Source organism: Anomalospiza imberbis, chromosome 3 (assembly GCF_031753505.1).
Source record: "Anomalospiza imberbis isolate Cuckoo-Finch-1a 21T00152 chromosome 3, ASM3175350v1, whole genome shotgun sequence".
Classification (NCBI taxonomy): Eukaryota; Metazoa; Chordata; class Aves; order Passeriformes; family Viduidae; genus Anomalospiza; species Anomalospiza imberbis.
Genome location: NC_089683.1, coordinates 79,287,216 through 79,305,574, shown reverse-complemented (window position 1 = coordinate 79,305,574; position 18,359 = coordinate 79,287,216). Strand labels below are relative to the sequence as shown.

At 40.3% G+C, this 18,359-nt stretch overlaps 1 protein-coding gene and 1 long non-coding RNA gene across 2 annotated transcripts in view; both read left to right on the top strand.

The window, feature by feature from the left end:
• Positions 1 to 4,174: 4,174 nt before the first annotated feature.
• LOC137471205 (uncharacterized) lies at positions 4,175 to 5,591 on the top strand. The gene is made up of 2 exons (XR_010997459.1): positions 4,175 to 4,614; positions 4,718 to 5,591. It is a non-coding gene; the product is annotated as an uncharacterized lncRNA (long non-coding RNA).
• A 2,710-nt stretch (positions 5,592 to 8,301) lies between these two features.
• The window catches only part of LOC137471203 (visual pigment-like receptor peropsin), a 28,722-nt gene continuing 18,664 nt past the window's right edge, over positions 8,302 to 18,359 (top strand). Inside the window, exons 1-2 of the mRNA XM_068185330.1 lie at positions 8,302 to 8,894; positions 17,332 to 17,537. Coding sequence (XP_068041431.1) covers positions 8,774 to 8,894; positions 17,332 to 17,537 — 327 coding nt within the window. The 5' untranslated portion in view covers positions 8,302 to 8,773. The remainder of the gene's footprint in view (positions 8,895 to 17,331; positions 17,538 to 18,359) is intronic.

The window sequence follows — 18,359 nt, the reverse complement described above, 5'->3', positions numbered from 1 at the left end:
CTCCTTGGCCATGTCAAGCTGCAGTTTGGATGTAACTCCTCACCTCTTCTGACCTTGCTTGGTAGCATGTGCTCTTGCCCAAGTAAGCAGCCCATTTATTTATACACCAGGCAAACAGCCCTGTAAAGCTGATACTGCTTCTTTTGAAGTGCTGAAGAACTTTGCCATTCATTTACAGGATCAAAGAGACTGTAATTTTCAGGCAAGCCGCTCTGAAATCCCTACTGGAGTTGTCTGTTCCTGTTTCTCTGAGAAGTCACCTGCTTCCTTCCTTTCCCTAAATTGATCTCAGAGCAGAGTCCCTGCAAAGAATATTGATGTTTTAAAACTTTCCAGGGAACGAAGAGATGGTGTTTTCTCTTCTGTAGGTCTTATGTTGTGGAAGTTAGTGGTACCCATTACCATTTAATTTGAAGTTGCAATGTCAATACCATTTTGTTATAGAGATCAACTTAGAAATGTGAAATGCTTGGAAGTTTAACAAAAAACAAAATAAATTTTTTGTCTTTATGTATGTCTTGTATCAATATTTCCCATGAGGAAGGCTGACATCTATAGCCTGTCTGTACCACCATGGCATCTTGAAGACTGCTGAGGTGATGGTATCTGTCTTCTGTAAGACTGTTGATCCCAGCCATGTTGTGAAGACAGACAAATAACCACTATTGCCCTTTTAAAATGTTCTTTTAAGAGAAGAGGCTAGGAAAGTTTATTAGTAATTCTCACTTGGCATTATTATAGGCTGAGAAAGCCCTACCGGAAACCTCTTATAATCCTTACATCTGAAACTACTTCTCTATTGCAGGTGTTGAGACTGGGACATTGCTTCAAATTTGCAGGGAGAAGGAAGCTGATAGAGTCATGGCACACCTGGGTTTTTTTCTCTAGGAAATGCTGCGGGAAAGCAGTCAGCTTCAAATAAACCCAATGAATTGAAATAATATATTCTGATTTTGTACAGGTCCTGGGGTTTGAATAGGAAAGAAAATAAATGAGTACTTCAGCTCCGTTAAATCCTTATAGAAGGGACTGTAAAGGGAATCAGCCTTTCTCGACACAAAAGCCCAGGAGGAGAAAGTGGGGTGGGCAGTGGTGACGCGGGGAGAGATGGCTGAATTGCTGCAACAGACCCAGGCATCTGCCTGTGCTCTTGTCATCCCATCACCTGCATTCTTTGGCAAACCTGTGTGACTGCATGCAGGCTGTATCCACCTTCAATGTAAAACCTGAAGCTCTTGCACGGGGAGTTCAAGAGGCACAAGCTGTTCCTTGCAGGTGCTGGGGCTGAATCCCAGCTGATGCTGGTGCTCAGGTGATAGAAAGTCAGTGGAGCAGCAGTGCTGCCTCTCCTGCTCTGCCCCTGAGGTGCACTGTTTTGAAATCACCAACTGATTTTTTTTCATCTATAGGGTAACCTATAATATATTTATCATGTTTCTAAAATATTCTTAGGGAAGCTAAAGCCTTGAAATTTGACAGAGCTTTCTGGCATTACAAAATATACAGAGTTTGTGATATTTTTCACTTTCTTTCACCAGTGTTGTTGCAAATGAGCATGAGTCTTGTCATTAGTAAATAAAAGCTTAATGGAGTCAAAGTTTCTTCTATAAAATCCCACTGCTTGTAAAGATGTGTAGCTCCTTCCTCTCTAATATAGTGTGTACAATTTGGTTATAAAATATTGTCTATACACAGTTTATTGGCAGAAATCTGTCTGCTATAAAATGCCAAATTAAATTCTGAGGCAGAATGGAGTCCCTTCACAAAACACTTGTATTCTGTGGCTTAATGATGCTTCTGTTAAAACTGTTTGTGTGAAGAAATAATGCTTGTGATAAAACTTGTGATATGTGCCCCACATACCTGGGATTTATGCAGAATTCATTTGGCAGTCACACAAAAGAACCAGTAGGTACATAGTGGCAATCCTAACCTCAGTTTGCTTTTCTAGAAATTGCACTCCTGACTTCTTCCCCAAAGTTTGGAAGAAAAGCTAAAGTGGTTTGTCCAAGAACAATGGCCCACTTACTTTCCAAAGTGTAGATGTTAGACTTAGAGACATTTATCCTGTTCAACAAGGGACCTTTACCATTGTGTAAATATAAATACAATGTTTGGGTCTTTTTCATATTTTTTTGATGTATGGAAAAGTACTAGGCTGAAGTAAACTAAATCATATAAAGGAAAGGAAATTTTTATTTTCCTCTTTCTTGGGAGCTCGGACATAAAGACTTAGCACTGATATTTTAATGTATGGATCAAAGCCCAGAATAAGAGAAGAAATAAAAGGGTAATATTTAACATTAAGCAACAACATAGGAAGTGAGGAAAAGTGTCTTGATGTCAATAAAACTTTATACTCTTAAATTGATTGTGTATTGTTATATAGCTTGGAAGCGATTCTCTAAACACTTGTACTGTTTTCAAGTGACCTCCTAATAGGTTAGATGCTTTCCGAGCTCTAATCTTCTTTGTGTGAATGACATTCTCAGTATTCTGGAAATGTCCATTATCTCTGTGACTGTGTGAGATGCTCAGGAGCATGAACTAGGTATCAGAAGAAAAACATTTTTCTTTTTTAGGATTCTAGGAGGATGCATTCTTTCTGATTTTCAACAGAAACTTAACGGAAGTCCATAAAGGGTAAGAGTACATAAAGAGAAAAATCTAGCATGTCTAGGACTCCTCTGATGCAGCAGTTTCCTAAACTGCTCACTGTTATGAGCCACTCCTATTACCTGCTCCCACACCTGCTAGAAAGCAAATATTAAACATTTCATATGAGTCTACAGGATGTAGTTTGTAATAGCAACTGGCACCTGGAAACATTGAAGAGGATTTGGCTGACAGAAGCATAACACCAGGTTAAGATTATTTATATTTTCAGTAATTTCCTCCTGTTGCGTATTCTCTTAATCCAGGATTAAATTCTAATTGTGGTTAAGTCCTTGGAAAGCTCATCACTTTGAATGCAAGTTCTAGGAAGATAACATACCTGAGGTTTAAATGGGAAGTTTCAGGGTGTAAACCTTACTATCCTGAAAATTCTGGATGTTTTATGCAAGGCAAACACAAATAATAATAATGAAGACAGAAACCTCACAGGCTGTTCTTGGACATGATGGGACAGGCGACACAATGAAAGCACAGTGCCCTGGGTTTTGCTCTATTTGATGCTGCCTGCAAGCAATCTCATATGAACATGTTAAAATAAAAGTCTGTGTTGTTTTGCTAGCTTGGATGTTGGAGCGGAGAATGCTCAGTGTCATCAAAAGCAATCAAAAAGTATCATCCAAAAGGAAACCTACACTTCAAAGTGGTCAGAATCAACCTGTGCATAATTTGACACAGCACAAGAACAGATGGAGTTAAGCAGGACGCTTGCTTTTTTCTATAATTTTATGTGATTGCCAAAACTTTAGTGAAGCCAGTGCAGCTCTGTCCAGCCACTGCCTGATCTGTGTAACCAGTAGGCACACAAATACAGTTATTGCTCTTGCTAGTGATCTACCACAGCCTATGCACTGGCACTGGAGTATTAAGGCATGTCAGGCTTGCTTTGCCTCAAATTGCCTTAGCCTGCCTGGAACTTTATTGTAGCTGCTGTGACAGAAGTTTAACTTAAATATCAGGTGGCTATTTCCTGATTTGATCATGGGATATAACCACAATTTTTGTACAGACAAGAATAGTGAGTAATTATTTTGTGTAAAGAGAAATATTTATTCCATCATCTTAATATTGTAGTGTAAAAGAAAAAAGGCCAGACCCAGTGATTGAGAGCTGCCTGTGGCAACCCAAGATGCAGGGGAGAGGAGTGCAGACATGAAAAGGATAAGAGAAGAGGACACGGGAATGTCAGTTAAGAGCTATGGACAGCTCAGCAGCAAACAATTAAAGGTAAACCTTTGACACAGGTAAAACTGGTTTATAGGTAGCAGAGGAAACAGAAAAGAGGTATACAACATATGTAAGATATTTTTTATACAGGTCATTCAGACATAATGTGGAGTTGCAGACCAAATAAAAAGAAGAAGCTGTAAAGTAAGAAAGAAAATCTACCAAAAGAAGCCCCGAGCAGACTTTAGAATGAGAAGGAAGAAATCAGCAATTGCAGCATCATGTTGCTTGGGCACTGCCATCGTGTTCCTTTCAGAAAAAAAAAATGGAAAATTGATGCTCCCTGTCACCATTTCCTCCCCTGACTGAAGGCAACTGCCTGAAGACTTGAGAGAAAGAGTGGAAAGGTAAGTATAACACCAGAGAGAATTATAGGTGCTAGAAAGTATGCATTGTATTGAATAGTTATGGAGACTTTTTCCCATGTTAGTGTTCTTTATTTATTTTCTTTTGTCATAAATGAAATACTTTTGAAAGGCTTTATGCTTCTCTGTTTCTTCCCCTGTCCAATTCCCTAATTTGCAATAGCTGAATTTGCAATAGCTTGCTTAGCTCCTAGAATGCAACTTTAAATTTCTTCTGACAGTAAAGTCCTGATGATACATGAAATGCTGGAAGGTTTTTTCTGCCTTTTCTGCAGAGAGTGATTTCTTCATATTAGTCAGTCACAGATCATTTAGTGAACCTGCCCCTGTTAGTGTATTCCAGAGCTTGGTAAGCAGAAAAACCCTTATACATTCTGCCTTTTTGAACCAACACCTAAGAAATTAAAGAACAGGTTTCATGTCTCAAAACATGTACCATTTTGAAATTGCAGGCATATGATGCAAGCCCATATTTGGGGAAAATCAATGCTCTCACTGGTCTCCCCTCTGAACTGGAGCAGTGAAGCACTGCTGCAACACAGAGAGTAAAAGCACCCCAGTGACAGAACACCAGCCAGCTGCTCTTTTGAAGTGGGTTTGTTTAAACCTGCTACTGTAATGAGCTCACCAAGGATGACTGGAAGGCTTTTAATACCAAAAAGCCAAGTTTTACTGTAGCAGGAGCTACAGTAACATTATTTTAATAATAATAAAAAAAAAAAAAAAATCAGTGCAACTCATGAAGACAGGTTAGAAAGAAAAGAGCTCAAATCTTGTATTTCTTTGTGCCACAGAAAGGCTCCTGCCTTTTAGCCACTCTATCAGTGGTTGCCAAGAATGGCCCCACCTCTTATTAGGAAACCCTCTATCACCTCAGAAGCAGGACTTGCCACACTTCACTTGAGACTTCTCACAAACTGATTCCGCTGCCCAAAAGGTTTTAATTTCCTTTACTATCACCTAACCTATTCAGTATAAGTTCAGTTTAGAGCTGGGAGTTTAAATAACAAGAAGCTTCAACCACCTAAATTGCGCAAAGACTTTTCCATTCTCTTCAATCATCTTTCAACATGAAAGTAGTATCTATCTGAAGAAGCAAGGTAGCCTGTCTTTGTATTAGCATCAATCTAAAGAGTGTTCCTTGAGAAATAGTTCATTTCAAACTGTACATTGCAGTAATAAGCACTGACCAAGCATTTTTTCTGTCATCTTGTTTTCAACATCAGTCACAACCTATAGAACACAACCCCCCAGAGAAAAATTAGCATTCAGGATTGACGAGATGAAGAATAATGTATGAAACTGAATAGGGTAAAGTCCATAGAAATCATGGCAGAAGTATGGATTTTACAATATATCCATTATGCGATGCAACCACTTTCTTTAACTGGGTTTGACAAATAACCAAACACAGGCAAAAAATGTAGTTTAGGCATTTAACTAGAGAATGCATAGAGTGCAATTGTTTTCATGCTAAAATGTCACAGCAAGAGCTAACATCCAGAGTTAAACAGGCATGTTTTGAAATATAAGTGGTCAAGCATGTTTCGCATTATGATCACTCTTCAGTTTAAATATTTCAGATGTGATTTTGTTCTACAAAGTGGACATTAGCAACAAAAGATCAGATTCAAATCTGGTTCTTACAGGTAAGCAATTCCAAATGGCTTGCAGCAGGCAGTCGTTCCCATTTGTCCATCAACAAGTTTGAAGCATTACTTGTTACTTCTTACATCTCAGGATTTTTTTCCTTTTCATTCAATGTGCATTAGAAAAGAATGTGTGCAAATACTTTCAACAACTGTATTTTATTGGAACCAGGGAAAAAACACGTGATATGGATTTGGAAAGATCTTCTGTAAGTGATATAAAATACATTTTCTGGCTACATTGATGAAATCCATAGGCATAACTCATCATTGTGTGACTGTTCATTGCAAGACTAAGTGATGTCTTATTGGATAGTAACAGTTTTTTTTCATTTTGTAGGAAATATTCTAATTAAAAATATGAAGTAAAAATGAAAATAATTCATCAAAAAGAATCTATGTAGACAAGTTCAAACTAATATACCATTGGATTTGCCTTGAAATCCCTCAATTATATTTCTATAAAATTTCAGAAAATTTTATGCCTTACAGAGACAAAACTGTACTTTCACTCCACACAACTAATTTTCTATCTGCTTGTGGTTTATTTTAATCCATTCCTTCTGAAAAGTTTTCCTTTTGCCTCCTCCTTCTATGGTCCTTTCCTTTAACCCATGTGTAACAGGTATTGTGAAAAAATAGTGCTGTGAGAACTTACACCAGCTTTCTGACATAATCATTTCTTTGGCAACTGCCCAAATCGCTGTGCTCCTCAGGGAAAACAGGTGCTGCTTGGGAATATTCATCATATGATTTCTGTCACACACAAATTTTAATTTTTAGGAGTTTTCTGTATTGGAAACAGTATATTGGATTGTAACATAACCAGACTGAGTATGCCAGGCCAGTCCATGCTGCTGTGGTATTTGCCTTTTTGTGCTGGTATATATGTCACTTTAAAAGCACTTAGAGAGGCAAATAGGGAGGATTCAAAGGCTGTTGAACATTTTAGCAGCCCAAGTAGAAGACACTTCTGGCTTATATCTGCTCTAAATTGGCTTTGCCTGCTGCCTCAGAGACCACTGGTTGGTTTGGTACATTTGTAAAATGGGCTTTATTGCCCTGTTGTGTCCTAATGCGGTCATTTCATCACTGCCTTTAGTCAGGTGTCCTGAGACATCAGCGGCTCCAGGGCGTTTCCTCGCTCATTTACCGAGCGCTCAGGTGCAGCCCGGAGCGGCGCTCTCGGGGCGGCCGTGGGATGCAGCTGGCGGGGGCCGGCTGGGGCCGGGTCCGCGCTCCCCCGGAGCTCTGTGGAGCGCGGGTCGCGGCAGGACCGAGATGCCGTGTGGCTGCTCCCAGCCAGGGCTCGCTGCTGAGCCCCCTTTTCCCGGCTTGGCCCGGGCTCCGGAGCCGGTGGGTGCCTGGCCCTGCTGTCGCTGCGGGGCCAGGCCACGGCGGGGACAGGGAGGCACGGCTGAGCCTGCAGCGCAGGAGGGGCCGCTGTGCCCCAAGGCGCGTCCTGCGGACCCGGCCTACAGGAAAGGGGTGCTTTAGGGTCCTTTTACAGCCAAGTCCATTTTTCACGTGCCTTCCCACCGTCGCAGCTGTGTCAAACACAGCAATTTGTCCAGTTCTACCGCGACATTTAGTTTTCTTGTCCTTTTATAGAACTGCCCATAGCACAAGCTGTTCTAATCCTTCCAAAGCCCTTTGTGAAGATAGTGAAGGTACTCGGGGATAATCTCTGTGAAGCCACTAAACTGGTCACCACCGAAGCACTGAGAGACATGAAAGCAGGCTCCTGTAATCTGCAGAGGGAGCCTTTCTCTCGTTTGGACGGAAGCAGGGTCACCTGCAGACCCGCCCAAGCACAGCAGCTTGCCAAGCCTCTCTTGGCTGGAGGATGCCACCAGAAGGAGGAAGGAGACAACTGCAAGCCGATCAAGGTATTAATCGCTCCCAGTGTGTGTGAAGACTGGGGTGGGGGGAAAACAATCACCAAAAATGATGCTTAACCACTCTGCTGCTCCAAATGAATTAATTTAGACTCAAGTTTTTTAGTTATGGCTACAACCTGATTGTTAAGAGTGGCCGTATCTAAACTGCAATCATTGATACCTTAGAAAAGACTAAAAGTATTCCCGGCTGACTCAAATCCCATGCACTTCAACAAAACAAAACCTAATTTTTCAACAGTATGGGAAAAATCCCACATTGTGCTTGGATCTTACTCTAAGATTGGACAGTCCTTAGCAGTCTAAAAATATGATCCAAAGTACTCACATTTTTTTTTCAACCTGTACTGGAAATTACCTTCCCTTCATTTTAAATTAACAATTATCCTGCTGGTAAAGTAAGTTAATAGATTATTTTTTCTGCTATGTTAAAGTCACATTCTCAGGTGGTCACACCTCCCTGTTTTGTTTTGTTTTCGCTGTGCCATTTTTTAATTTGTGTGAGGTTTTCCCTGAATTTCAATTGAACTAAAATTCCACTCATCTTCAGTGAGGAAAAAAAGATGAAAGTACAGCTATGTAAGCAACGTATCAGTATGGTGTGGGTGTGCCTGTGAGCCTGTAGGTTTCGTGGTGTCACCTTATTTTAAAGGAAGTTGTCTCTTGTCAGATACACACTCTTCCTTAGAGGTTTTTGCACATAGTAATGAGGATACAAGGAAGTCTTCTGTCTTTTGCTGGCCACAGGTTCACAGGCTGTATTAATAGATAGGATTAGTGAAGGAGAATAGGTCAGAAGGCTGTAAAGCTCCTGTCCCTTGAGATTTCCTTCTTTAGATCATTAGTCTTATTGAGAGCTCCTTGCATACAGCAAGCAGAAACTGAGGAAAAGGCTGGAGCCATTTTATTCATCAAGACATTCTGGGGAAGGGTGATTTCTGCATCAGAAACTCCACTGAAAATGTCTGTCCAGTTTTCTGCACAGGCACCCTGGAGGAACAACAACATCAGTTTTCTGACCAGAGAGGCAGCTGTAACAGAGCAAGGAGAGACTATCATAGGTTTCTACCTGTTGGCTTTAGGTAGGTATTTGGCTTGGGTGTGAAAGGAAACTCTTAAATAGATGTTGTTATCAAATTCAAAGTGATTTATTTTATCCCTAATGGAACAGGATGGTAGAAAATGTAACTTTTTTTCAGCAATTGCAACATCAGAGAAGTACATCTTGCTTTTGTTAAAAAGAGATTTATAATCTATGCAGAAATCTTGAGGAAAAATAAATATTCAAGCCTTTAAACTTTCAACTAATGTTCATTAAGCTTAATACATAGGAAGATAAAAGAAGTACCTTACCAGAAGTACATGATAATTCCGTGTTTTCTTGTGTTTCAGTAGCACTGAATAAATGTTCCCTGATTTTCAGAGTTGTGGTTGTTGACAGTCAGTTGGCATCCTACAATTATCTTCTGGAGAGATATAAAATATGTTTTGTGGTTCTTAACTTTAATTTTTTGTAGTGTTGATGCTTTAAATGATGGATGCATACAGAAGTTGACTTCTTCAAGTAGGCTCTGAGAAAGATCTAAGTACTAGAACCTTATGCTGTGTTAGCAATTACAATACCAAGTGTTTCTTCTAATTCCGCTAGAAGACAGCTCCTGTAAGTGTATAACAGGGATTTGAAAATGGTACTCAGTATAAATGCACTCTGATATCACTGTAATTTTGTTGTTTTTATTTTATTTTTAATATTATCTGTTTTAGGCAGACTTACTGCTTAACAGAAAGAAAGTTTTTGAAATTTCAGAGTGCAAGCATGCTAGGTAATAAAAAATTTCAACCATAGAACCTCGCAGAAAAATAGAAGAAAATTTAATTTTTATTAAATCTGTTCCTCTAAACAGCAGGTTTAGAAGACATAGAAAAATTTTTATATTTTTAAATGATTGGCCTAACAGATTTTTTTAAAATTCTTAACTTATTACATATTTCAGTTAAGTTATTAGTAGGCTTCTGCTTACATTTGACCAAGGCCTGTGGAAGTTAAAATGTTAAACACTAAGTATTTTAATATGTTTACATGAGACTTCCTAATTTTTATCTATAGAAACTAGGGAAAGTTGTGCTTAGAACAAAAACAGGGATTCTAGTAGAAATATATATGGCTTCTATCTTAGGAGAGTGGTTGTAAGGTAAATCAGAGGTATTCCAATTTATGCCCACTCTGTTCACATCTGCGTATCCCCTCGTGAATGGCTGGGAAATGTCTGCACCATCAGCTAAAGAATTAAGCAGTTGCACTTAAGACTAGAAAGAACATCTTAGGTCACCAAGGCCAGTCCCCTAGAGAGACGATGTATAATCTCATTTACACAGCTATTATGCTCCCTCATGTAACTGGCTGGGTTTTTTGGTTTTTTTTTTTGGTGTTATCAGTCTTCCAATTGAAAGCATGTTCCTGATTTTGTTCCTCTGTTGGATAGGAGCCTTCACCTAAATTCTTAGCTGAAGTGATTGCAACAACTTTATACCATCTTTGGTCATTTCTTTTAATTGAAATAAATTTTTTGCTTGTGAATGACATCCTATGGTCAATCTATGTTCCTGAAGGAATAATCATACCTTAAGGTCTATCTCTGTATTCCTATATTTAGCAATTGAGGGAATTTTATTTTGTTGGTTGGTTGATTGGGGGGCTGGGGGTAATTTTTTATCTCAGCCTTATAGCCAGGACTGAATACAGCATCCAAGCAGGGTCTTGCCATCCCTATTCACATTCATATTTGCACTCTATCAACTCTACTGATCCCTCCCATTACTGCCTCTGCATCCCACTGGTAGTTCATACTTCTTCCATCAATCAACCAGCAGAGATGTTCTCCTCTGCTGCTTCCTGGTAGTGATCTCACATCTTCGAGCAAATATCTAGGTGCCTGAGCCTTTAGGCTTTTGGGGTTTGATTTCTTCAGATCCTTCAGCCAAGCTTACAAATGCTTTGCATGTCATAGCTGCTGTTTTGAAACTTACCTCGAGATTCAAAACTTAAGTTCCTTTTCTTGCAGAGTATGTACAACCAACAGAAGCACTACTCCAAGTGTAGTGTAGATCTGGTTAAAATTGATGGATGTAGGTATACCTTTTGGAAATTATAACTTTTGAAAAAATCTGTTAGTTATACATAAATCAGGAAAGTCCTAATTTCTTGTCTCCTCAAAGGTCTACTGTCACAGTTCTGCAAGCACTAGCCACAGCAATTTATAGTTATTAGTTTAATGTACACCAATAACTCATTCTATCCAGGGAGCTGTGATGTGGCAGAGCAAGTTCTCTGTCACACAGACACCCTATTTCCCTTCTGGCAGCAGAGAAAAAAGGCCAGTCCATGTGCTTGCTTCCTGTGCCTCTGGTGCTTTAGGGCTCTGGCAGGGCAGTCTACATTGGCAGGAGTCTACAGATACTTCCTTACACAAAGCTCAAAAGATGTTCATATTTGATACTCTTGGGTTTTTGATGCCTTGGAAAATGGCTTCAGTGATAACACTTCTGTAGTTAGTGTTTTCTCTTCTTTTGAATTTAAGTATGGCAGTGCAGCTTCTTTCAAATTCTGATGTGCTTTTCCAAAACCAAGGAGACTTTTGTGATTGGTATTAGCATTTATCCAGAAGATGGGGTTCCTCTGAATCTCCTCGCCTTCACAGGATAAAGTCCCAAAAACCTAACTACATTTGGCCAAGTCTTCCTGGAGTCACTCATCTTGACAGAGGTCATGAATATCCAAGAGCCATGGTCTAACACCTTTTGCTGAGATAAGGCCTCTGTATGTCCCCTCCTGGAAATTCTCACAGGTGACAGGCAGCACAGCTGTCATTTGTGGCAGACAGGACACTGATGTATGCGTTGTACATGGTACAGCAGCCAGGTAGTTTTGGATCCAGGTGAGCGCTCCTCAGCACCCTGCATGGAAGCCTGAGTGCAGTGATGTCACATGCTGGCATCATGAACAAGCCAGTAGGAAGCGTGTGGTGCATTTTGCAAATGCTGATGGACGTTGAGACCGCTGCACTGCTTCTTGACACCCAAGCCACTGATCCATCATTCTCCTTGCTAATGCTTTGGCCAGGGGATCAGCAAAGTGGGGGGAAGGTGCAATGCCCATTGGACAGCAGTGATCCACTCTTAGAGGGACTCTAAGAGTCATAGCAACCACTGTATTACCCTGCACTAGGTCATCTGCGTCAGCATCCTCTTTCTGAAGGCAGCAGTCTGCTCCCATCCTTCCCTTCAATGAGCTCAAAACTGTCTCCACAGACAGGTGAGAGCTTGTCGTGGTGCTGGGTTTACATCTGACCCCTTTTTGCCTATGCCATAAGTGGTGCAGTACTGTGGAAAATCCTTGTACAGCTTAAATTGTGAGGTACAATTTAAAAGCACTGCCCACTGCTGCTGGCTTCTAGACATGGGGAAAAAATATAAAGCATTTTTTGCTTCATAATTATTAACTGGAATTCTTAAGTTGGGTTTTTTTCTACATTTATGCATAATTTGTTCTCTGTTTGCTTCCCCTCATTTCACTCTTAACTGGGTCTATTAGAGTAAATGCGAGGCATAAAAGGAAATTTTAAGTCAATAGGAGAGAGTATTTATTAGAGGGCAAATTCTGACTTTTTGTGAGTGCTTCCATCAGAAAGGCGTGCTGAGTGCATTACCAATCCCATCAGAACAGACCACAAGATCCAAACATGCCTTTAAAAGGCACACACTTCCGAATGGTAATAGTAAACTGCTACTTGACAAGTGACAGAATGAGTGTTATTTTAGGATTTTGTTTGACAGATAAATCTGAGAAGGTGGGAAAGGAAACAAGCTATTCACAGAACATTCATCCCCAAAATGATTGCATTTATTGAACAAATAATCTGTCCATGCTTTGTCAAGTCTAAAACAAGATGACTCTTTTCCTTCCTGCCAGAACTGGCAATATGCCCTGGACAGGATATTGTGTGCATATAATTGGCAGTGAAGACTGAAAACAGAGTAGGGTCACTTCACAGTTGCAGTAGTCAATGACAGCTTTGCAAATTCTCTGGATTTTATCACTGTTTTAATTAAAGTTTTCTGGGTGGAAAACCTTTTGCAGCAAGCCTCTTCTGATAGGCATTTATGCTTGTGTATGTGTAGTTGCGTGATTTCATTAATGCCTGCTCTGCATTAAGATGCTCAATCCAATTTCTGTCCTAGAGGAAGGTTATTTGCAGAGGAAAGAGCTTAGTTTGTTTTGTGACACTGAGCCTCACCTTTTGCTCTCACTTCTTGAATTCTTCCACTTAAGTCTTCATATATATTTTAATGAGTTGGCTGAGTTGTAATGCCCATTTTTCTATTTCAGTCGTGCCAGGTTTTACAAGTAAAGGCCATGCAACAATGTATAATAAGAGCAAGTCTAAGTAGAAAGCATAATAACCTATTTTGGCTAGGCACAGGTGAACTAATCTATTGGAAATGTGGATGACCAGTTCAGAGCAATCAATTCACTTGTGCCAATTTTAGTTCTTCAGAAACAATGTTAACAATGAAACTGCATGCAGCCTCAAGTGCCTATTACTTGTTCAATGACCATCTCAGGTGCATGAGAAAAAAATAGGGCACGTCTGAATGCACAGGATGGAGTGATTTGACAGAAATATTTTTAAAATTACAATGTACTTTTTCAATATTCTTAGAGTTAAACAATCTCAGTGTTCTCAGTTGCTTTCAGCAGAAAGATTTTCAGTCTCCTTAGTCACTCTTTCTGGCTACTTTTCTAGTGCTTTCTTTGCATGAGTTGGTGGGCATCACACTGACAAGGGAGTTTGTGAATAGCGGAAAGGCTGCCAAGCAAGCTAACTTTCACCAGCTTCCTTGGCAGCTCTTGTGCTCCTCCATAAGAAATCATGGATAACAGCACCAGACTCCCTTGTGGAGTGCTTTTTGATATCTGGGGATTAAAATGCTCTCTTAGAGAGTGTTATTCCAGGAGAAGGATTACTACTGAATTATAGAGGGGCAATACAACATTTTTAATACTGCTGACCATCCTATTCCTCCTACCTCACAATATTTGCAAAACTACTGAAGTATTTGCATATTATCTGTGTATTTTGCCACATCAGAAGATCTAGCATCTCTCTGAACAACTCAAGTCAGACTGTGCTTATGAGAAAGAAGTGGTAGTCCCTCTCTGAACTTTATGCTGGGTGGCAGTGCTCAGTTTCTACCTAGCTGCTATTTTTTTCTCTCTCTCACCACATTTTCACCTGAGTTGAAATCTGTCTTTTTTCACCAGGATTGCCTTAGTATGCTGGGTTTGGATTTTGGGGTTGGTTTGGGTTTTTTTCTGCATACTCTTATGAGAAAATATTAGTGACAGCTTGCCAAAGATGGAACAAGTTCCCTCAGCTTTTTCTTCTCTATATTCTGTTTTACTGAGATGACACCTGGTAACATGGAGGCACTTCAAAGTTCAGAGGTTTCTTTCTGGACTCTTGATCTACCTCTGATATCCTCTGAGACACACACCACATGAAATGCAGTTGAGATCTCTGCCCTCACTGAGTGTCAGTGCTATTGCTCTGCTTGCCTTGAATTTTCAACCTTCTTCCCTGTTACGCTGTCAGGGCTTGGGGGAGAAAGGGAGAGAAGTTGTTTGGTTTGGGGTGATTTTCTGTTTTGGGGTGGTCTGTTTCAGGTTTTTTAAGTCAGTCAATACAGGCAGCACATGTATCTGCTGGCACAGGGACCCAGTGTCCCATAGTCACTACTCTAGTTGACAGCACTTTTATGAGACCACTGATTTTGTTATTGCATGGTTTACTGAGAACTGATTTTCTTCCATTTCTTTGGTTTTTTTTAAATCCAAACTAATATGGTCTACTACCCAGACAGACCATTTTAGGAACTAGATATGATGGTGCAGGTTTTCCACTGCTTTGCTTAAAAGGACTGTGCAGAAATCATACTCTGTATCCTTATGTCCCTCAATGCTTCCCTCATCTCCAATCTCAGTTTGGGAATGTAGTTCCTAAAAATTATCACAAGTACTGTGTCTCTCTTACCTCTCATTGCTCTAAAATGTGCAGTGTTGTTTGATGTGACATTTTGCTCAAGTTCTTCCTTAAGATACTTTAACTGAAAACTCCTTTACCATCCAGGCTAGGAGGAATTTGCTCTGTATGTTCCCAGGAAGGGCAGGTGTCTGACACTGTGAGGGCAGCCCTCCTATCCATTACAATGCACTGGCAAAATTTTGCTATTTACAAAGGAGGTGCCATTTTATTTTGTCTACCATTTTAGCACTATGTCTGCATATGGACAGGGAAAAATATTTCATATGTACTGCCTTGATAACTATCCAACCTTGCAGAGGGTAGAACCAACATTCATAAACAACACAACTCCCACATTTGCATTGCAGGCTATCGTCATTCATTCCCAAAACCTTCCTCCCCCAGTGCCCTGCTCTGCCTATTTATAATACCTAGACTCAAACAAAAGTCAGAAAATCCCTGAGTTAAAGTGCATGCAGTTGTTCAATACAAGACTTGATTAAGAAACATTGTCACCTAGTGGCCAGAACAGGATATATTTATTATTACTGATCTTGTAACAAGGTACATATAGAATGTATGTGTGTATCTCAGTACATCATTGCACCAGTGACTATTTCTGGTCAATACCATATGCTGACATTTCAGCTCTTCCCAGTACAAATACTGTTCAGTAAACCATGTGCATTTACTAAACAAGGCAGAACAGCAGCAGCTTGACAATGCAGCAAAGAGAAACTATTAAAAGTAAATTGCTCTACAGAAGAAGAAGAAGTTCATAGAGCCATACAGAGACTGTCCCATCAACCATCTCCCTCCCATTCCAAAGTACCTGGAGCACCTCACCAGGAGGTATCTGCTCAGTCTGTTTCTTTAAACAGGTGCCTTGCTCATCTCCTGAGACTCCCACATGGCCTGGAGTTTGAGGGGCAATTTCCTCCCCTCCCTTCCCAGCCACAGCAGCCTGGCAGTGAAGTGCTGGATCCTTGACATTGACGTGGTGCTTCCCAAAGGAAGGCAGCTCCCCTCTTGCTACAGTATTAAACCTATCAGCCATCTTTCATAGCACAGACTCCTTTGAATATCCAGAAAGCCATCATGTCACATCCCTCTTTATTGTGTTTGTTCATCTCTTGCTGGGTCAATATACAGCAGCCTTATTCTGGGGTATCTACTGTTTGTGCCCGGGCAGAGGGCTGTGGGTCAGCTCTTTTCTCCCTCACCTGGTAATATTGTAACCTGGCATAAGGCACCAGGTGTTGCATTCCTTATCCTGTCATAGGCAGCAGACACTCAAAAGAGGTCATGTCTTGTTCTACCTTGCCAAGGTGAAGTGAGGCCATCAATGTCAGAAGTGGCAGAGCTGGTTTGTGGGATAGAAGGAGGAGCCAGTGGGGATCCGGGTGCTGCCTGACCTGCTGCTCAGCCCTTCACCCCCTTAACTGGCTAAGCCACATTTTCAACTGAGCCTGACACTTATCGATATACTTTCTGTTAAAAGTCATTCATCTCTAGACACCTATGTAATTTCAAAAAGTGGGATGCAAGCCACTAGGGTCTTGCACTGATGGGCAGAGCAATATCTGTGGACATTTGGAAACTCTAGGTCTCTCCAGCAGAGTAAGTGTCTGACTTTCACCAGCTTTACAGCTATCTCCCTTGTGTTTTCTCACATACTTAGACACATACAAGTCTGGCATCTCTGTTCCTGGAGAGTAAGAGAGAATGCAACTTTCTGAAAAATTAAATAAAAGAGACTGAAGTTCTATTGCAAATATTCTCTTCATAAGGATTGTCATGTGCATTACTGAAAAATATTCACATCTGGGACAGACTTTGCTGCAAGGAGATCCTAGATTGTTCTAAGAGAGGAAACCTAGTTGTATTAGCTGCCCTTTTCTAAGGAGAACTGATAAAGCAGCCCTCTGGCTACATGCATGAACTTTCTGTATCCATTATTGTATATGAGGAACTCAAACAGCTGCAGATTTTGGCAGACTGTTTGTAGCCTCTGCTCCACTCTACCAATCTTTCTTCCTTCCTATTTTCCCAGGTGTAACACTTACGAGTTTCATCTATCCACTTAAGGAAAAAAACTTCAGGGAAAAAATCCACTTTAGAGCCTTTAATGGTGCATCTTCAGTAAGTGTAGCAGCAGCTCCTTGTTCTGCTTTATTGTTGCACTCAATTGCTTGCTCCTATTTCTGAAATGCACCCAGCTGCTCAAAAAGGTTTCATGCGTAGTTTTCTAGACCATAATCTGGTTTAATATACCTTCAGTGGAACAAAAGGGAATTTTAGAAGATATGTCATATATTTACACACTCAACAGCTTCTTTCTTTATTTACTTTTTTATTTCATAGAATCATAGAAAGGACTGAGTTGGAAGGGACCTTAAAGATCATCAAGTTCCACGGATTTAATTTTTTTTTCCAGGTTGGTTGTCTTGGTTTGGAAACAGCATTGTGATTTTTGTGCTGTATAAACAAAGATATGTTCTACAGCCTACCGACTACCTCACATTTAACTTGGCAGTGTCAGATGCCAGTATCTCCGTGTTTGGTTATTCACGGGGCATCATTGAAATCTTCAATGTCTTCAGAGATGATGGATTCATTATCACGTCAATATGGACCTGCCAGGTAAGACTGGATTACACTAAATTAGACAAAAGGGGTGTAGCTATTTCTCTGGGTGTGGTGTATATAAATAACCAGACAGAACCCAAATCATGAAAGGAGGTAGTCACTAAACTTTCAAAAGGAGTGTGTTCTCTTTTGTTATGCCTATAAATCTATGCATTGAATTGATGCTTCACCAATTTTCAGTGGCAACAGTTCTTGCTAGTTTGGTGGTTTTTACTTCATGTCAGAGTTCACACTCATATTAGAAAATCAAGGCATAGGCTGTGTTTGTCTTCAGGTCACCTGAAGCTAACCTGGTTGTTGCTTTAAGACAAATGTTAAAGTGCCAATGTTGACTCCTGCTTGACAAGGCTTGTAGAGCAAAACCTCCACACAGCATTTGGGCATAACCATGCATTTTAGCATGCAACATTTTGTACTAACTCAGTTGCAGCTCTTCAATCACATTTTTAAAACTCTTGGTTGATTTATTGCCTGTGGTAGGATGAGTGATTCAACTTTATGGCACAGTCATCCCTGATCTTGGAGGCAGCTCTTTGTTGGAGTACTCGGAAAAAGTTATTATTGTTAATTCCGAAACATACCTGTGTGAGCAGAATATAAATGCACCCCATGGACACATAGGCACAAAGCTGGCTCCCTGGTGCTTTCAGCAACATCTGTGAGAAAGATTATGCTCTGTTTCATCAGGGAATCAAAAATCTGAAAATGACAGGATAGCCTACGGCAAGGTGTAAGAAAGATCATGATGAAGGAAAAGGGAGAGAAAAATAATCCTCTTTTCTTGGAGGGTTGTTTTTTGTGTTTTTTTTTTTTTTT